This window comes from Podarcis tiliguerta, assembly GCF_965153285.1.
Source record: "Podarcis tiliguerta genome assembly, chromosome: 2".
NCBI classification, from domain to species: domain Eukaryota; kingdom Metazoa; phylum Chordata; class Lepidosauria; order Squamata; family Lacertidae; genus Podarcis; species Podarcis tiliguerta.
The window spans coordinates 80,077,808-80,097,559 of record NC_139535.1 but is presented as its reverse complement, the minus strand read 5'-3'; the positions used below and the strand labels follow the sequence as shown (position 1 = coordinate 80,097,559).

Genomic DNA, 19,752 nt, shown 5'->3' with positions numbered 1-19,752 from the left:
TTCCCAAAGAGATTCTCATTATCCTTTTCTCCTGTACAGGGTACAGATGTCTATGTAAAAAAACCCAAGTTGATGGGCACTTAGATGGCAAACCACATACCAGCACAAGCCCTCCCACCAAACACACACACTTTGAAACCTGGGGCAAGACCCGCTCCTGAGAAGTACAGAAATGCCTAAAGACAGAGCAGTTCCTCCTCACTTGTAGATGCTCCCCCCCCCCCTTATGTCATTGGAGGGGCAATTTCATGTGTTGCTCTTTCAGGGGAAAGAGGTAGAAACGCCTTTCTCCCAAGAGCAAGCAGTTTGCTTTAGAAGGGTTCCCTGTATCTGTAGTCAGCTATGAGAAATGAGGCATTTGAACACTTTCTGCCAACCTAGGAAAGGTCTGCCAGCCTTTGTAGCCATTAATTGCCAATAAATCCATGTGGAACTCCAAGGCCACATCAGTAGCTGTATCAGACAGTTGCTTATCTACGGCTGGGGACAGCCCCCAGCCAAGTAGAGAAAGTATTGCTATGTCAACCAAAAGCAGAGGGGTGTGGTCCCCCCCCCCCAGCACTTACCAGGCGAAGCTGCACAGGACTATCTACAGTGTAGAAGCTGCCCCATATCTCTGAAGACCCAAACAAAATGTAGAGGGGGTCCAGTGAGCTAAAAGCAGCTCAAAAGTGAATTTGCACTTTCTGGCAAGTGGCAAAAACAGTGGCTAAGCTACGGTAAAAGCCAATACAGTGGTACCTCGGGTTACATACGCTTCAGGTTACAGACTCCGCTAACCCAGAAACATTACCTCGGGTTAAGAACTTTGCTTCAGGATGAGAACAGAAATCGTGCTCTGGCGGCGCAGCAGCAGCAGGAGGCCCCATTAGCTAAAGTCCATTCAGGTTAAGAATGGACCTCTGGAACAAATTACTTAACCCGAGGTACCACTGTAGAGCAATCATCTCAGATAGTGTTTCTCATTAGCTGCCCACGAGATCAGGAGAAGGAACACCCCCACAGTTGGCTAACACTAGATTCTGAAGTCCCTACAGGAACGGCTGGATCGTACCTAAGGGGAGGGGTGTTGGGGGGGAAACAAGTCAAAATGCCCAAGGGAAACTTTCCATTTCAAAGGAAACGAATTCAGTGGAAGGTCTCCACCTCCACCACAGTCCAGTCCCCGTGCGGGGATGACATGTCCTCTGGGGAGAAGCTCGTCACAGAAGTGATGCTGGCGCGCGATTCATCCAGAGGAGAGATCAGTTCGGTCCACTTGCCAATCTCTGCTTCGCTGCTCAGCGCCCCCTTCCCACCAGCTGCCCCGGAAGGGGCCTCCGCTGAGAAGAGCAGCGTCCGGCTGATCAGCTGCTGCACCATTGTGGCCTGGATGCTTCCTAGGTGAAGAGCCTGGTCTCGGGACACAGCGCGCAAGTGGCGGCTCCCGTCCTCTTCGTCCGGGCCAGGAGTCTCAGCGCCACTTTCCACTTCATAGATAGTGGAGAGGATCTCTGACGGACAGGGTCCCCAGGGGAAGGGCAGGCCAGCCCCATTGTCACCTACAAACAGGGCAAGGAGCTTGGGTTGGAAAAAGTGGCCCTCAGGGTGGGGTGGTGACGAACAAAGAGGAAGTAACAGACAAGAAGAACACAACAGGAGAGCAGGGGAAGAGAGCCTGGGCTTACTTCTTTCTTTTTAAAAAGAAAACCTGAGATGCTTCTCAGCCTGGCAAGAGTTGCCTTCAAAAAGTGCTGTTATCTATTGACTGAACCCACCACCACTGCAATGCCTGGGCCGTGCAGAACCCTTTTGTTCAGATCGCCTACTTTGCCTCCCTCTAGTATTGTCCCATCCAGATATGGGGCCAGCTTAATGGACATACAACAGCTGTAAGAACTGCATGGGGACCTGGCTAGGGTTGCCTTTCGGGATTCCCAAGCAACTCCCCATTCAATCATGGTCCCTGTCAGACAGCCACTCCCGAGTTTCTCAAGATGATAGGTTGGGCAGGTGGGCAATTAATTCTTAAGAACTTCATTGGCTTTACAAAACTTAAGCTAGTTCTTAAATCAGAGTTATTTCTTCTCAACAGCATCTATATTTTCTGGAGTCCTAGTTGACCATTTTACTTAAAAAGCCAACCAGCAGCAGAAAGATGTATCCATCAAGGAAGTTGTAGTTAAGTTGCCAGTCAGCTCTGCCATTCTTTTGACAAAACAGAACACCCAATCATTCTTACTGGGGACCCAAGTATTTTTCAGCAGGTGACCTTGCTAGTCCAAGTAGACGTCTAGTCCCCCTAAAATGGGAATTAGTTTGAACACTCCCCCATTTCACCACACCTATCGCTTCTAAAGAGATCAACCTATGCTCTTCCTACCACCCTACAGAAGGTCACAAGGTTAAGGTATCATACTCCCAAGATTACAACTGTACCAAAGCTGGTTTGCCTAGATCAGTTGCCTTAGCCAACTTCATAGGACTAAAGGGGGGGGGGTCTCATGGACCATAGACTCTCCTGCTTGATGCTGGAATTTCTGAGCTAAAACATCTCCAGCGGAGGGCTGCCTAGCTTCTGCTCAAAGACCTCCATCCCCCTAGATACCGGTCATTGGGTTTGCTGCTTAACTGGTCCTTGCCATCAACAGGTTTCTCCTGTTACTTAAGCCTTAGGTCTAGTCCAGGCCTCGGGAGAAGCAGAGTGGGTTTTGCCCTCTTCCATGATATTCAGACCCATTTCTAGAAAGCTCTCCTCCCTGCTAGCTGCATTAGAAGAGGCCTGTTCGAATTTCAATTCCTCTTATATTTGATAAGGCGAGACTCACTTTAGGGGCGCTGCCTGAAAGACTAGTCTGAAGATTGCCATAGGTATAACCCCTCCCCACCAAATGCTCTGCAGAGCCTTTTTTTTGGCAGGGCTTCATCCAGTTCATGAGAGAGAAGCAAACAGTGATGGGATCCCATAAAGAAAAATAACCTTCACGGAACAGGGAGGCTCCAAGGTCACTAGAAGCAACTACTAGGCTCAAGGGCTGCTGAACAAGGCTAGGAAAGTGTATTGACCTTGATGGATTAAAATTCTACCCAGCTCTGCAAAATATTCCCATGATTCACAGCTGCCAATATGCCAGTCAGATTTGCCCCAGTTCATGTGCAAAACCAACCAAGGTTTCTGGGCTACTTGAGCAACACAGCACACAAGAGGCAGCTCTCAATGACAGGGCTCCACATTGCGTCCCTAACACTTGAGCAACTTTGAAAAATACGTAGACTGTCCTTGGTGAGATCTCGGAAGCAAAGCCACTTACAGCCGCGTTCAGTTAGGGCTCTCCGCTCTCTCCAAGCCCCCAACCCCCCCCCCCACCTCAAAACGGGAGGGAACAGATCTCCTGGAAAAACAAGACAGGCCAGATCAGATAGACAAAGTGATGCTTTATTCAACATATCAAGACTAAGAAGTTTACCCTTCTCAGAAAACACGCTAAAATACACACAGTTTCCCGCGAAGAAAAGGGGTTGTCGAGATTGGGGGGGGGGGGGAGAGGTATCAAACACAAAGAGACAAAAAAAGTATGCCTGTTTGGCTAGAAACACAGATGGAACAGGTGCACATGGAAGGAGAGGGGCCGTCTTCCTTCCCTACAGGGTACTATTGCACATTGAGATACCACAGGTTGGCACTTTTGACACAGACAAGGCAGGCTTCCTCTATACGTTACCTGCAGCCAAGCTATAAGTGGCAGTGAAAGGCTGGGATGGCTCTTCCCCCTGCCCTCCGGGCGTCTTCTGGGGAGCTGGCGAGGCCTGCAAGGAGTGCTGCTCCCAATCCAGGGGGGCCTTGCTGCCGGTCTCTTTGGGGAGCTGCTCCTTGCTGCCCTCTTCGCTCTCGAGGGAAGAGAGGCCGGGGCTCTTCCCACAGCTGTCGGTGGAGTGGAGGTGGAAGGCGCCAAAGACGTCGCAGGAGGCGGCAGAGTTGGTGGAGGCCGGGGTCTCGGTGCCGGCGTCGCCGGAGCCCGGCTCGTCAGACTCCTCCACGGAGTGGGGCAAGGACGGCTTGCCCGGGAAAGAAGTCGACAGGCACACGGCTGTTTTGGCGAAGCCCGGGTCCTTCAGGAGATCGGCGTCCAGCTCGGCTTCCTCCTCCGAGGACACGGTGGGCTCAGTGGGCGGGTCGCCAAGGACTTCGTCAGCAGGCAGGGTCTCTGCCTCGTCGTCTCCCTTCTCCATGTGGATGCCCAGGTCCAGCTCGCCGGGCAGGTCCTCCAGGGGGCTCAGGAGCTGGTGGCAGGTCTGCTCCAGTTTCTCCTCCGACTTGGACTCTACCCCGGAGCTGCTGTCATAGTCCAGCAGTTCCTCGGGGGTGCTGGTCTCGCTGCTGCTCTTGCCTGCCAAATCGGGTCCGCTTAAAGTGCTGGACTTGGAAGAGGAGCCTCCCCTCTCTGGGGACTGGCTGCTCGTGGTCAGCACTGTGCTACTCAGCAGCAAGTCTGGGAGCTCTGGGAGCTGGGCGGGGGGCTCCTGCAGCAGCTCAAGGCTCTTCAGGGGCAGGGTCTGGGGTTTGTGCACCAACACCTGAGCCACACCGCTCGGAGAGAGCTCCCCTGAGAGATGGGGCCGGAAGCCTGGAGCTTCCCCTGCAGGAGCCTCCTCTCGGTTCAGGTTACCCCCACACATTTCCAGGAGCATTGGATCATCATCACCACCATCATCATCATCCACAGGGCCTCCAACTGCGGGGTGTCCATCCAAACAACTGCACGGGTCGCTGTGGGCTACAGAAGGCTCTCCAACAAATTCTGTGGGAAGCAAGCTTTCAGGGGTCTGGGGAGAGACTGGGGCCTGGTCCTGAACAAACTCACCGATTACAGAAGGTTCTGCTGCATGCGGAGGCTCCAGGAGTTCATCTTCAGTATAAATGGCAGCTGTGTGTGGCCTCTCAGCCTGTGGAGAAGTGACCACTTCCTGTGTTACGTCACCACATTCAGCTGCAAGCTCTAGTGGGCTCCTCCTCAGCCTCTCAGTCTCTGCCTCCAGTGGGGCCCTGTCCACCTGCCGCTCCACCTCTGGGCTACGAGGCAGGCTTAGGACCTCATCCACTTCATGTTCGGCTGCCCAAGGCTCTGCCAGAGTTTCCAGGGGAGGACCTGCCTGGCTGAACGAGGAGGGCTGCTCCGCTGTAAGGACAGACACCTCCGCTGCCTCTGCTGTCTGTGCCAGAGGTTTGGCAGTTTGGGCCTCTTCATGCAACCCAAAATGTGGAACCAAGGACCCGGGAGAATGAAATCCTTCTACACAGCTTGGTATGGGGACATCTTCCCCAGTGGACACCGGCGTGCCGGGTGACGAGAGGTGGCTTATGCCTTCACAAGGCTCTTCCGCGTCAAGCAGTAAGTGCGGCTGCTCAACAGCCACTGGAACATCAAGGCGCGGAAAGACTTGCTCCTCTAAGTACTCAGAGTCTGTGCCTGCCTGCCTAGTCTGGGAAGATTCCAGCGTTGAAGTTTGGGAAGCAAGTCCCGAATCAACAGGAAGGGATGGTTCATAAGTGCAAGCTGCCTGCAAGCCCAGTATTTCGTCACCAGGCACGTTCAGGACCTCAGAGATCTCATCATGATTCACATCTTGCGGAGGCAGAGAGACCAGAGGTGCCTCAAGGACTGCTGGATGCATCTCAGTGGGAGAGGAAGAGACCGTCACATCTTGTGGGCTAGACGAAGCCAGAGGCGCCACAAGGACTGCTGGATGCATCTCAGTAGGAGAGGAAGAGTCCTTCACATCATCTGGACTGGACAAAGCCAAAGGTGTGACAAGGACCGCTGGATGCATCTCGGTGGGCGAGGAAGAGACCGTCACATCTTGTTGATCAAGCGAGGACAGGGGTGCCTCAAGAGCGGCTGGAGTTAGCACTTTCAGGCTGGGATGTCCAGCCCAGTCTTCCCCTTCCAAGCCCCCTGGCTCCAACTGCTCAGTCGCCACTGCTTCCACCCTGCAGGTCTCAGACACTGCCTCTTGGGAGTCTAGCAAGGAAACAGTCTCTACCTCTGCTGCAGGGTCTAATTGTTCTATGGGCCCTGCTTCCTCTATGGAGATGCTTTCTGCTTCACCAGTGACCACCATGGCATGCCCTTCCTTGGCCTTCTGGACCTTCTTTGGAGAGGGGGCCTGCTCTTGGCTAGGAAGAGCATCTTTCTTGGGGAGCTTCTTGCCTGGACTGCCCCCGGCAGGAGAAGCCTTGGAAGCAGAGACAGCAGCTCTTTGTGGCGTGGGCGGATGCGAAGTCCCACCAGCCGCCTTGGCAGGAGTTCTGGGCTTAGTGGACTCCGAGAACTTCTTCGACGAAAGCTTGGTATTCGGAAGGGCGGCCGCATTCCTTTGCCCGAGGTTTTGCTCGGACTGAGATTTGGAGCTTGGGAGTTTGGGGTGCCTGGAAGGGGCAGGCGGCATCTTCACAGCAGGGTTTGACCTTGAAGGCTTGGCCTTTGAGGTCGCGACAGCTCTGGAAGCATCTGGAATGAGAAATAGCGTTTTAAGTCCATTGCGGCGATTGCCAAAGCTGAGCCTCTCGCAACACGCGTCAATGCATGCTGGAAGATTTAAACAGCCGAAGGTCTGATTCTCATGGCAGCTGCAATTCTGCTCCAAAGCCATAAACATTTACCCATTTTATACCTGCCAACTGGTTTCAAACCAAACATAAAAGCCACAGTACCATCAACTAGGAATGCCTCGCTATGCACCACCCCCTACCCTAAAGGGATCTCCAACTGCTGCATCCCTTGCCTTATGGAGCCAGAATTTGGGTCACCTCAAACCCCCTTTGAAATAAGGCACCATTAGCCATAGTTTAATGCAGATATGCAATGCAGGATTCCCCATCTGATGTTGAACTGCAACTCCCACCATGTTGGATCACTGGTCGTGCTGCCTAGTGCCAATGGGAGTTGAAGTGCAACAACCTCTGGAGGGCACCAGGTTGAGGAAGGCTGGTGGAATGTATAGTCCCCCAACTAAGCCGGCAGCTCTCACTCTCAGAAAGCCCCTAACTAAAATCTCACTTCTGCTATGAACTCACTAGGTGGGCTTCGGCAAGCAGCTTTCAGCTGGAGGCATGCAACATGGAAATGCCAACCTATCTTCAGAGGATTGAAGCTAGATAATGTTATGCAGGTTTCTTGACATATAAATGCTATATATATATAAATGTGCTATATAAATGTCTCCATTTCCAGAGGTTCAGCTGTGTTAGTCTGATGCAGCAAAAGTGATGATGCCTACTTGTCCCTAGAAAGCACGGGTCTGAGCAGTTTCCCCTCTTTAGCTTAGAATAGGAACAAATAGCAATCTGAAGAAAACCTGATTGCTGTTTGCACTGAAAGAGCTAAAGAGGGGTTTCCCCCGGGTAAACAAAGCAGGACAAGGGGAAGTGCGGAAAAGCCCATAGACTTGAGCCCACTTCATGAGATGCATGTATGCTGTGTACTCTTGTGAAGATTTCCTCATTTCCTTGTTACCCCCCAACTATACATGTCCAAGATTCCACAGAAAGTGGAACTTTTCCCTTTCTGCATTATGCTGTGGAAGGCTCAGAACTTCCCATAAGCCACATAGGACCTACGTATCTTCACATATACCTCTTTGTGTAGCCGGACTGCTTTTCTGCTGCGCTACTACAGCTTGACCAGCAGCTGGCACTGCCTGCTTAGGTTTCCCCACACCTTTGCCGTTGGCCGCGGTGCTATTGGCTGGTGGCCTGTTTAGGGCTGATGCAGTTGAATTCTTGGTCCCTGGCAACCAAGTTCTGAAACAGAAAGCAACAAGATTATGCAGGGGAGAGAGACTGTAGCTCAAGCCTTTCGAACACACAGAGGCCATTGGTGCCAGCATGCTGGTGCGTTGGCACAAATGCTAGCACTTCCAAGTCTTTGGCAATTAGCTGTGACCAGAGTGGCAAGGTTATCCCTGACAAATGCCAGCCGTCAAGAGAAGTGTTCCAGTGAGAAAGCTATAAAAAATAGATTTAAAAAATCAGATCACTTCCTGTGTTCTAGCCGCTCCTTGGGCCTGAAGCAGCTTCAGATCCTCAAAGCAAGTGGGGCGGGGGGGGGGGGGAGAGGAAACATAAAATTAGCTGTGCTTCCCATTCCTCCACTTGTTTACAACATGCAAATCAGAGCCCTGGGGAAACACAGAACCTTCCTGGAGAATATCTCCACCCCCGACTCTCCAGGCCTTGCCTCCAGTCATTTCCAAGATTAAAAGAGGAAATGCATAAAAGCAAATTAAAAGTAGGTAAATTTGCCTCTACAACTGCTATTTCTCTGCCCACTGCTTTCTTTGTGGTATACTGTACAGACTGCCCCAAAGGAAGTCGACGGGGCAAAATTCTGCCTGTAGATTTGCCTTAAGAGGACCTCTCATTTCTGAAGAGCTGGCAGAGTAAAGATGATTAAACTGATTCCTTTTTTTTAAAGTGTGGCACATCACCCAAACTGGTATTTACTCTAGGCAAGGCAGCCTCTGCAGTACTTGCCAGCACAGTTCAAAATACTGCTTCAGTAACCATCGCTTTTAGCAGAGAACTGCCTGCTCCAATGCGCAGTGGGGGAAGCACTGTACACAAGGCGATTGCGGGCCACATTTTCCTTTGTCAGAATGGAAACTACACTTTGGTTGAGTTGGTTCAGGTACTGCACTGTTGCTAAGTGCACCCTATCAGTCTATTCAGAGACTGCAGAGGTAGGACTTGCAGCAGATCCACAAAAACAGTACATGTGGTCATCTATGAGATGCATCGTTGAGTGGGAGGTGCACATTTTTTGTCGTTGCTATGGTGGTGTTCAAGAAGCTGGCAGCCCCCCTGCCAATCACTCATCACATTACAGACCCACATTCCAGTGTCCTCTGCACCTCGGTTCTCTTACTTCCTTCTAATGGAAGCAGGGCTGCATCTACTCACTAGGACATGAGTCCTTTGGGCCCTTCAATGTTGGTGAACTACAACTCCCATCAGGTCCAGCGAGCATGGCCAACAGTCAGGGATGATGGGAGTTGTAGTTCAGCAACGTCCAGAGGGCCAAAGGTTCCCCACACCTGCACTAGGATGACAAACAGCCACTGTGGTGCCAGTGGACAGTGCTGGACTCAGGTCAGTCACCCACTCAGCCTGGCCTGCCTCCTAGGACTGCTCCTGGAACAAAGGTACATGCTTTGCATGTACTGTATTAGGTACCATACCCAGCATCTCCAGGCAGGCTGGGAAAGATCCCTCCCTGCGACCCTGAACTGATGCTGCCAGTCAGTGTTGGCAATGCTGAGGTGAATGGACCAGCGGTCTGACTCACAGCTCCCTGCGCTCCTCCGTTCCATACCTGGGGGGCTTTGTCTGTTCGGGTTTCTTGACTTTCGTGGAAGTTGCCTTTGGTGCTACAGAAAGAGCAAAGAAGATACTTGCCTTAAGTAAACAGCTGGTTAAAGCACAGAACAAACTATCAGAAGAGCCTAGCTGGATAAGCATGAAAGAGCTATCAAGTCGCCAGCAGAACAGGGAAGGCTCCTGGAACCTCATTTCTCTACCAGGTTTGAGTACCTGGTGAATGATTATCACAGCCATGCCTGTGCACATATTTGCAAGGTATACAAGTGGAAACCTGGGGGGGGGGGGGGATTACTAGGGGGTTTTAGGTGGGGGGCAGGGAGGAAGGACCCTTCAGTTAGCCGCATAGTTCCATGTTGTTCCCAAAATTTGGCACAATTTGGGGAGGGAGGGTATATGGGAAGTTTCCATTGAGTTAAGCTGTGTTTGAGAGAACCTGGCCCAGATCACAGCCTTCTCTAGACAAGCATGTCTAGAAACAAACCTCAATGGTGCCATGCAATGTCTTAAGGGGCTTAGCACAGCTTTAATAACCCCCTGCTGAAGAGTTAGGCTGGCAATCCATACCTGAAGCCGTCACCTGCGTTTCCACTTTTGTGGGTTTCTGCTGCACCTCCTTCTCCTGACCGATCCTTTCTGAAGTCTTTGGCCCGCTGGGTCTGTCCCCCGTGACCTTTTTCACTGGCCCCTTAGCAGACAAGTTGGTGGCAGTACTGGCCTTGGCCACTGGCTGCTTCGTCTGCAACACGGGGGGCTTCCTGGCTGCTCCATTGCTGAGCATTCTGGGGGCGCCGCAAGGAACTGTAGGAGGACGACTTGCAGTGGCTCCTGGCTGCTTCCTGCCAGGGACCTGCACTGGAGCCCGAGGGCTCCTGCTGGGTGTTTGCTTTGCTGCAGATGAACAGGCAGCCCGGGCTCCTTTACTGGCCGTTGCCACGCCATTCAGCCGTGGAGCTGGGTCTCCGCCAGCAGCACCACTGTCATCCATCTTTGCACCGACTGACACTGGGCAGGCTGTCCGTATCTCTCTGAACCGCTAGGCCAGGTGCAGGGCTCCGTTTTCACCTGCAACCTGAAAAAGAGGACCACCAACACTTTGTGTGGAACCCCACCCCAATGAAGCTCTGTGGGGATTCTGTGTAGTATTGCAGATGACTCTCACATCCCGTTGGTTCAGCAAGCTGAACCTAGCTGCTTCGGATGCAAAAAGCCAGCACTGACTATATACACAAAAGCATTCATATGCAGCCATCTAGTCACATGAAACTATCTGCAGCTTGTTGCCAAAAGCTTTCAGAGAGGTGGATTCTACGTTGGTGGACTGCAGAGAAAAGCATGAAAATCCACACAGTACGAAACTAATTTTCTAGGGATGCCAAAGTCCCAGTGGCAGCTGCCTTATGTTGGAGTCTTACTGGTAAGTCAGATCAGTCAAGCAACAGTTGCGTTGCTAGGATCCACCTAGCAAGGCCACAAGGCCAATGTTGTGTTGTTCGTTAGATTGGCCCTATTTCTGCCACTGTGCAGTCCCCTTTGTAGAGCAAAGTGACAAATCAGGAACACTGCCGCCCAGGGAGCAGTATTTGCCCATGGCTGGCAACTATTTTAGCAGCCTACTTTGCAACTCCCAGCAAAAAAGAAGAAAAAGTGTTCCATCAAAACCACAGAGCACTCAAGCTTGGGGGATGTGGTGAGAAAGAAAACCAAATCCACCAGCAGAAGGAGAAGCTGATATTCCTCACCATGCTCTGCTCCCTATGCCTCCCCAACTGACTTATTGGTGGAAGAGCAGCTGGCAGGGACGGGCCAAGACAGAGTATAACTTGAAAGGAGGACCCTTCCCAGATGGCATCCAATGGACTGTCAAGGCATTTAAAAGATCACTACAAAATTTACAATCACTACTGTAGCTGAAATTTATATTCAACAATAAATCCTACGCCGCAAAACCAAGGCAGCTCATAGAGCCATACTATTAGATAATTAGATCTCCTATCGAAGCCCTTTTCAGTATGACCAAAGAGAGGAAGTTATTTTAAACATGTCTTAGCTTTGGAGGGTGGGGTTTTTTTAAAAAGGGATTTGTTGAAGACAGTTCAATTCCTGCCTCTAAACTGAGGAGAGGATCAAAACTTTACAGGGAAAGTTGAAGTGCCTCTGAGACAAGGTGAACAGCAAAACAGAAGATGCAAATTTGTTTCAACCAAATGCCTCACTCTTACACACACTTGCTTGGCGCCTATTTAAAATGCAAGGTTTATCCACATTGATTATCCAGGATTGGCATGTAGCATACAAAAGAGCTGAAGGCCTTATGCAACTGCCATGCACTGAATCTTGGGTTGATTTGAGGAGAGCAGCCTCCGCCAACAAATCAGCCCCTCCCAGCACAGCACGCTGGCTGCAGCCGAAAGCAACTGGAGGGTACCAGGTCAGGAGAGTTCCCCTTATGAGAACCTTGGGTGCACCTGATGCAGTTTGCACAGCAGGTTTGGGACCAACCAAGCCTTGTTGCCAGTGGTAATTTTGCACCCGGGCAGAAGTGTGATGAACGTTGGCTGCAGAGGCTACAATACATGATAGCACTCCTCTCCAGGGGAGAGGGCAGAAGACAAGGAGTGGGGCTGCCAAGCCACGTGGTCCAAAGCTGACACTACCAATGATCTATTTTCCTGTGCAGGAAGTGAAAGACTAACTGCACAGTCTTCCCAGGCAGTAAGTGTCACAGAATACTTTGCCCGCTGCCCATGAACTGACAAAGCTGACTTATGTAGATAGGTCTCAAGTCACCCACTGACTTAGAAAGGCTCTTCCACCTATATCCTAGGGCACCCAATGGTCCACCAGCAGATCACATTACTTTCTGCCCACTCTAGAGAAGCCATATGCAGAAAGCTTCAGTGACTGCTGACAGCTATTAGATCACGAAGGCAGTTCCCAGGGTCATTTCCATTCTGCTCTTAGAGCACAAGGTAATGAGGGGGCTACGGGTAGAGTCTTCACCCATATTTGCTTATTCAGCTGGTTGTTTTAAAGCCCTAACTGAACACCCAGGACATTTAGCCACTCCTATGCTGAAAAGAATGGTTGACTTTTAACCCATTGTTTGATGTGGGAGAGAAAGATGCAGAAACAGCACCATATTTGCAAAAAGCACATTTGTTCAATGCAACAAGAATGAACTTTATGGGACCAACCCCTTAAGTCACACTTGACACAACACCTCTCCATGTAAATAACCTTCCCAGTCAATATCAGCTATTGCCAAACAGTTCTGATAGGGAACTTTTGCCCTCCCACCCTATTATCTTAAGAGATCATTTTGTTTTAATACTGTGCTTTGGTTTCTCCTGACCTTCTTGTCTCCTGCATGGTCAAGTTTCAGTTTCACTTTCTGCTTGCTAAAAGTGTGTACCCTCCAAACTCCCTTATATATGCATATACTGCATATGCAGTTCCTTGGAGTATCACAGAAGCTAGCCATTTAACTTTTAAGTCATAACCAGCCTCTAATTTTTATTTTCCATATTGTTTTGTTAATGAAAACAACCTGACATTTTAAAAGCCAGCAGAGCTAAGTGTTGTTCATGCTACAGTCGAACTTTTTGAAATCTCTTACACACACCCTGCCCAAAATTGTATTTACACTCTTCCCCCACCCTTCTACTGCCAACCATGAGTAGCTTTCAATTGTCTCAAATATCTTGTTCGGTTGTTTATAACCCACCGCAACATCCTGGCATGTTTATAATTCTGCATCACCCAAAGCGGCAAAGCATATGTTTCAATCCACATCTGAGCCCGAGGCAGGCCCATGGGAAAACCTGCTTCTTTTCTAGCCCTTGAATGCTGCTGCACACTCTCTTAAACTTTCCGGCTACATTAGACACTCAACCCTCCCCCCTCTGCTCTTTCCTTGAAGCCATAAGAAGTGCAAGGGAGCTGCAGCCCCCCCTCCACCCCCATCACACCTGCCCCAAAGCAAGAGAGTTAGATCATTCCAACAGTCACCCATTCACTTTTGGTTTTTTGTTTGTTCCAATTATTGTCCCAGGAGGAAGAGCTCTGCTAGCAAGCCTATAATTTCTCTTCTGGTTTTGGAGATGGCCATTACGTTCCCCAGCTACAACCTTGCCGATCCGCTTTAATTACACAAAGTAAGTACCAGGGAGAGAGATCTAGAAGCATCAGTGTGCAAAGACACAGTTACATCTGCTTAGCTACCCCAAGCCATTGTCTTCCCCCCAACACAATCATCCATGACTTCTGCTTCCTGTTAGGTTAGGTAAAGGGACCCCTGACCATTAGGTCCAGTCATAGCCGACTCTGGGATTGCGGCGCTCATCTCGCTTTATTGGCCAAGGGAGCCGGCATACAGCTTCCGGGTCATGTGGCCAGCATGACTAAGCTGCTTCTGGCGAACCAGAGCAGCGCACAGAAACGCTGTTTACCTTCCCGCCGGAGCGGTACCTATTTATCTACTTGCACTATGACATGCTTTCGAACTGCTAGGTTGGCAGGAGCAGGGACTGAGGAACAGGAGCTCATCCCATTGCGGGGATTTGAACCGCCGACCTTCTGATCGGCAAGTCCTAGGCTTTGTGGTTTAACCCACAGCGCCATCCACGTCCCTGTTAGGTAGGTGATTAGATTAGCAGACATCTCTCCCATTTAAAAACTCACCTGATTTGATGCATACTCCCCAACTTATTTCCATCTTATAATTGAACTTTACCTCACCAATGATTTTCCTTATTCTTCAGTGTTCATGCACTGCCCTTCCTTTGCACACTTCTGTAGCAACATCCTTTCACTAGCAGATGGTCCGTACACCTTGCCCTAAAGGGTTTTATTCATTCATCTCAATCCCAAAAAGGCTTTGCCTTTCCCCTAGAGCAGGGTTCAGCAAGCTTTCAGCAGGGGGCCGGTCCACTGTCCCTTAGACCTTGTGGGAGGCTGGACTGTATTTTGGAAAAAATGAATGAATTCCTATGCCCCACAAATAACCCAGAGATGCATTTTAAATAAAATCACACATTCTACTCACGTAAAAACACACTGATTCCTGGACTGTCGGCAGCCTGGATTTAGAAGGCAATTGGGCCGGATCCGGCCCTCGGGCCTTAGTTTGCCTACCCATGCTCTAGACTAGCCCATTTCTGCATCTCTCAGCCATCCATCTAAAAGTCACTAGGCCACCTGGATTCCCCACCCCCATTTTTTTTTTACTTTATTTCCTGTGGGATTTTTCCTGGAAGGGTAGCCTCTTTCCTAGAGAGGAGCTAATCCAAGCGGGGGGGGGGGTGGGTGGGCGGGGGGAGGCTATTTCTGTTGAGTACAAAGCCTTAATACAAACTTTTTTTCTCCATTTTAGAGACAGCCTCCTTTACGTGTATACTGTGATGGAGGGGGAGAAAGGAACCCCTTTGTCCACTGTCAACTACATGGGACCCTATGAATGGTGAGATAGTTGACATTTGTTCTTCCAAGAACCAGCTGAGAGAGATTTGGTTCAGTTTGCCTTTCCTGCAAAAAGGCAGCCTCAATTTCATTTTATCTTTTAAATGGATTCATCCAGCAATACCAGGGAAAGCCTATTCACTCTCACAAAGAAGCACAGGGTGGGGCTGTGTGTTCATACGAGATGGTAGCTCATCACCACTGCAAATCCCTCCCTTAACAAAGGAAAGGGCCTGCACATCTTAGGAATTGGTCCCTCCTGGTTTCATGCGAGACTTTTTAGGGATGGGAGCCACTTCCCCCTGTGGCCCCTGACATTATGGAGGCTTTGTGTTTTTGTTTGTTTATATATAATATAAACCTCGCTTTTTCAGTACCGACGCTTTTAATGCACTTGTAGCCTTAGCTCGCTTCAATCAGCTTGCTGGAAAAAAAAAACCCTTTCACATCACGCCTTTTTTAAAAAGGAAAAAATGCCCTGCTTACTGCACCCAGAGAAAGTGCAACAAGAATAGCCACCAACGGGTACAGCAAATGCAGTGTGCAACTCCCCTCTCCGAGGGTGACGAGTTGGTCGGAGGGGGAGAGCGGACGGGGCTAACAGGCTAACACAGCAGATTCTGCCCCGAAGGCTTCACGAAGCCCAGAGAAGAGCCTGGGATCCAGCTCCCAGTCTTCCCTTTGGCCAGGAGGATCCATTCAAAAACTGCCCAGCCTAACAAAAAAGCCAACACCCCGCCCCGCCCCTCCAGATCAGGGCTGTTCGCTCGGTCCGCTTTGCACCTGCCGGCGCCATGTGCACCGGAGCCCCACACGCCCCCCCCCCCCGCTTCCCCCAAATAAGCTGACCCCCAGCACGTGGGAAACCGGGGGAAGAGAAGCAACCCGCCCTGCCCAGCCGGGGGGGGGGGGGAGGAGAGCCGCCCAGACCCTCTCCGCTCCGCGCGCAGTTCCCAAAGCTCCGGCCAGGGGCCGCCCGCCGCCGGAACTCCCGGCGCCCCTCGACGGCTGTTACCTCGCTCGCGGCGCGCCGGGAAGCCGAGCCAACCGTTCCTCGGCCGCTCCAGCAAGCGAAGGAGCCCTGGGGGGCTTTTGTCTCCGTGCAGGGGATGCTGCCGGCCGGCCTGGGCGTCGCTGGTGCTGCTGGTGCTGCTGCCGGCGGCGGCGGCGGCGCCTGCCCTGGGCGTGTGTGGCCGGAGGGCTCGAAGGAAGGCGGAGTGGAGGAGGCGGCAGCGGCAGCAGCGCCAGAGACGCACAAAGTAGGCATGGGGAAAGGGGCGGGGCGGGAGGGAGAGCAGAAATGCCCCTCTCAATTACCTGGCCAGCCAATGGCAGCGCCGGTTGGGGTTTGGAAGGGATGATGTCACTCTCGGGGGGAGAGGCTGGCGCTGCGCGGATCAATTGTGTCTTCGGCTGCGCCGCCGGCAGCTATTATGCCCCCCGCCCCGCCCCCGCCCATGTGGCAGCTGGTTAATAGCAATTCAGCCGCGGGGGGGGGGGAGTGTTAACCCTCCGCCTGCCGGAGCGCTGATGGCGAGCCTGCTACTGTCAGAAGAGGACACACGGGGCTGGTTCACACGTGCGCGGATATACCCGCCCTCCTGACCTGAACGTGTGAACTGGTTTTACTGAAAAGAGTTGTTCGAGCAGGGGCCGACCCGGGGTGGCAGGACCCTGCCTGGGTCAAAGGGGCCCTTACTGGGCCCTCCTGGCAGACCGGGCTGGCCCACCCTCCCCATCCCCAAGCAGGCTCACTGTCTGGCAGTGGTACTGACAGGAGCACCAGCCAGGCCTGCACAGCTTTACTTGCCTGCTGTTGTCCTTTCCCGTTTCCGCACCATGAGGATATTCTGGAGGGCCACAGTCTCCCCATCTGTACTGTAGCCTTCTGAAACAAGAATTTGTTCCAGTTCCTCAGACAGTGATCTCATCCGAAAGATTTGCCTCAGGCGTTCTAAAAACTATAATATCCACAGAATGAAGAGACAGAATTGGAAAGGCTGGAGTGATCTACTACAGGACAGACCCAGAAGAAAAAGCAACTGTACCCAACATTTTGTCAAAGGAACCAGCCCAAACTGTTCCTTTAAAAAAAGCCCAACAATTTTGGTGGTTTCCTCAATAACTTTTGGGGTGTCCTGGTTTTTCCTTTTTGAAATATGGTATAGTATCAGCTGTGCCAACAATGCCTTCCTAGTGTCTGTATAGGACAAATAAGCAAGGACCCACAGTTAAGAATAAATGGGCACTTTTTTTTTTAAGGCCACATAAGCTAGTGGGAAGATATTTCATTTTCTCAGGACACACTGCTGCCGACCTGAAAGTCACCAGCATTTAACAACAGCAAAAACTTTTACGAGGACTCCAGTGTGAAATTGCTGGATTAGAATTTATGAGTACAGTAAGTTTAATCCTATGTATTCAGATCAGGAATTTCTGTCTCGTGGTCTCTTGTATTTCATGACCTTTTGGCCCAGTTGTTCACAATTGTTTTCTCTATAGACTATATGAATATATGTGAATATATGTTTGATGAACTGGGCTCTAGTCCACCAAGTCTTATGCTGCAATAAATTGGAGTCTCTTCAAGGTGCCACAAGTCTTTCTGGTTGTTGTTTTTTGCTTTGCTTTGCTTTTAATCAACATGTCATCAGCCTATGTGCTTTGTGGCAGCAGAGTCCAAGTGGCTTACACACCCTGCTGTATTTTACATCATGCTACTTCTGAGGGCTGCTTTCCCAAATCAGCTGAAAACGCAACACTTAATATAGCACTATATTATCTAGCACTGTCCACCCCCATGTCCAGGATCTTTCTTTCATGTTTACTCAGACCTACAACTTGCCTTAGGGCCTTCTTCAGTGATGGTGGACAAACTAATTTGGATTGTATTTGCAGGCTGCAGCTCTTGAGTTAGATGCTGCATGGTGCATTGCAGAAAGGCCTGATGAAGTGGTCTCCATCTTTCCTTAGCCGACAAGGAGTAGTGAGGATGATTATGGGAAGAGTTGTCGTGGCCTTCAGAGTGGCAGCTAACTCCAGAGGTGGGTGCTTCTTCCTTGCCTCTAATCTCTGTGTTTTTTAATTTTTTGTTTACTTTAGGGGTTAAAATGCTGAATCTCAACACCAGGGGAAGAGCAGGGCTAGCCCAAATCATTTTGCTGCCTCAGGCAAAGGGCAAAACAGTGCCCCCTCCCCTTCCCACGTACAGAATTCAACAGGACTGGAGACAAATCTCAGTTCATCAAAACTCGTAATGGCTGTGTGTGTTGGCTCTTTCTGCATCCAGAATCTCTCCTTCACTGTCAGCTGTGCTCATTAATCAACACCACCCTGAAGTCCCTTTATTAGTCCCCCAGAACTTAGCCTGGATCAGACTTGTCTTATGTAATAATTGTTTAATTTTATAAAAACCAAACAAAGATTTCCATATATGCATGTATCTGCAAAATATAAAACCACTGAACCTTTTCATTTTAATACATAGATCTCTTTAAAATAAAGCCCACTATTCATTAGATGAATTGGGAGAAACAGCAGAGGAGGAGAAAAACTGGAAAGCACTTTGCACAATGAAATAGCTCTAATATGATTATTTAAGAAAAATCACAACAACAATAATAATGGATAAGGAGAGAGACATTCATCACATATGGCTGCTATACCTGGTTAATTCTTTATAGGCCATATGGAGGTTCCACCACCCCACCCTAACCAGGCACCAGGGCCTAAATCAGAGATTTCTGCATGCACCAGGAAGTTGCACATGTGCTGCTGTGTTCAGATGGAACAGAAGTGGCTCAGCACCAGAGGGCAAATGGGTGGGTCTCCTCCCTCCACTGGCTGGAAGTTAGAGAGATGAGGGTCAGAGTTGAGAGTGAAGTTATGTGAGTTAGAAGATGGAAGCAAGGCAGCAGGCTGGCAAGGCAGAGTGATGCCTGATTTCTCTTGCAATCCAAGGCTGTGGCTATGGGAGAAGCAAGACCCTTTTGGGGTGTCAGTGCTGTGAACCCCTCCATTGTGAACCCCTCCATTGTAGGCTCGGGTTATATAGAAGTGTAAATCAACTATATATCATAAATGCACTGATCCAAGTACTTCCGCTGTACCAAGTAGCCTCCAATTATGTATTCAAATCCAATTAAACTATGTATTAAAATCCAAGTACTAAGTAGCCTCCGCTGTGCCACACTCCAAGGAAACCGAACCCTGGGTAAGTGTCACGGGGAGATTAGGGTGGTGCACAACATCATAATGGAGAGACTTCTAGGCTTGAGCAGGGAGCAAGCCATTGTTGGAAACCAGAAAAATGAACTCTACCCTCCTAACCCATCCTCGTCCTGTCCCATCCCCAGTTTCAATGGACTTGTGCTGCAGTGGATACAATGAACCATTATTATCATTAGCGTATTTTCATGACATCTTTTAGAGATCTGGTTGCTGGTTCTGGCCCCATAAGATACCTCTTTTTAACATTTAAAAACAGAAAATCCATAACCCCAAAGGTGACACTTCTCACAGATTTTGTGTGACAGTCAATGAATATGCTAATTCCAGAAGACAAGAATTGGATTGTCATTGTTTGAGGAGACATAGCTACTTTACCCCTCTCCTATTTGTAAAAGCTGGTCTAAAAGCAAGAGGTTTTGATCGCTTACTCTAAAAACCACATTCCATGCATGGTTCAGGCAGCCAACCTGGCTTTTACAGAGAAGGTGGCCTCTAGATGGCAGTAAAGTCACACTGCTGTAAGATCCCCTCTCCTGCCCTACAGGCACTGTGACCCAAGGTAAGTCTCTTTCCAGGTCTTGAAGCTTGTTGTACAGTTATGAACTCCTCTCTGAAACCCGGGACAGCTGGTGTCAGTCCAGCTAGCAAACACAAGGCCAAGGGGTCTCACTCTGTGTATAGAAGCTTCTGGTGTTCATTTGTATCCT

General features: G+C 50.2%; 1 protein-coding gene and 1 long non-coding RNA gene across 11 annotated transcripts; one reads left to right on the top strand and one right to left on the bottom strand.

Annotated features, from left to right (window-relative positions):
* Window positions 1-941: 941 nt before the first annotated feature.
* On the bottom strand, window positions 942-16,798 carry PRR36 (proline rich 36). 10 transcript variants are annotated; one of them, XM_083428603.1, is made up of 6 exons: window positions 16,133-16,798; window positions 9,923-10,427; window positions 9,324-9,405; window positions 7,614-7,780; window positions 3,702-6,488; window positions 942-1,541 (listed from the first exon to the last, which is right to left on the bottom strand). In XM_083428603.1, the coding sequence occupies exons 2-6, from the start codon at window positions 10,341-10,343 to the stop codon at window positions 1,129-1,131; spliced, it is 3,870 nt and encodes a 1,289-aa protein (XP_083284729.1). In that variant the 5' UTR covers window positions 10,344-10,427; window positions 16,133-16,798; the 3' UTR covers window positions 942-1,128. The 10 variants fall into 10 exon arrangements, with proteins under 10 accessions (XP_083284729.1, XP_083284737.1, XP_083284735.1 ...); XM_083428611.1 differs by having other exon boundaries at window positions 7,698-7,780; XM_083428609.1 differs by having other exon boundaries at window positions 9,351-9,405.
* Window positions 15,958-17,414, top strand: LOC310672062. The gene is made up of 2 exons (XR_014508374.1): window positions 15,958-16,074; window positions 16,792-17,414. It is a non-coding gene; the product is annotated as an uncharacterized lncRNA (long non-coding RNA).
* The last annotated feature ends 2,338 nt before the right edge of the window (window positions 17,415-19,752 follow it).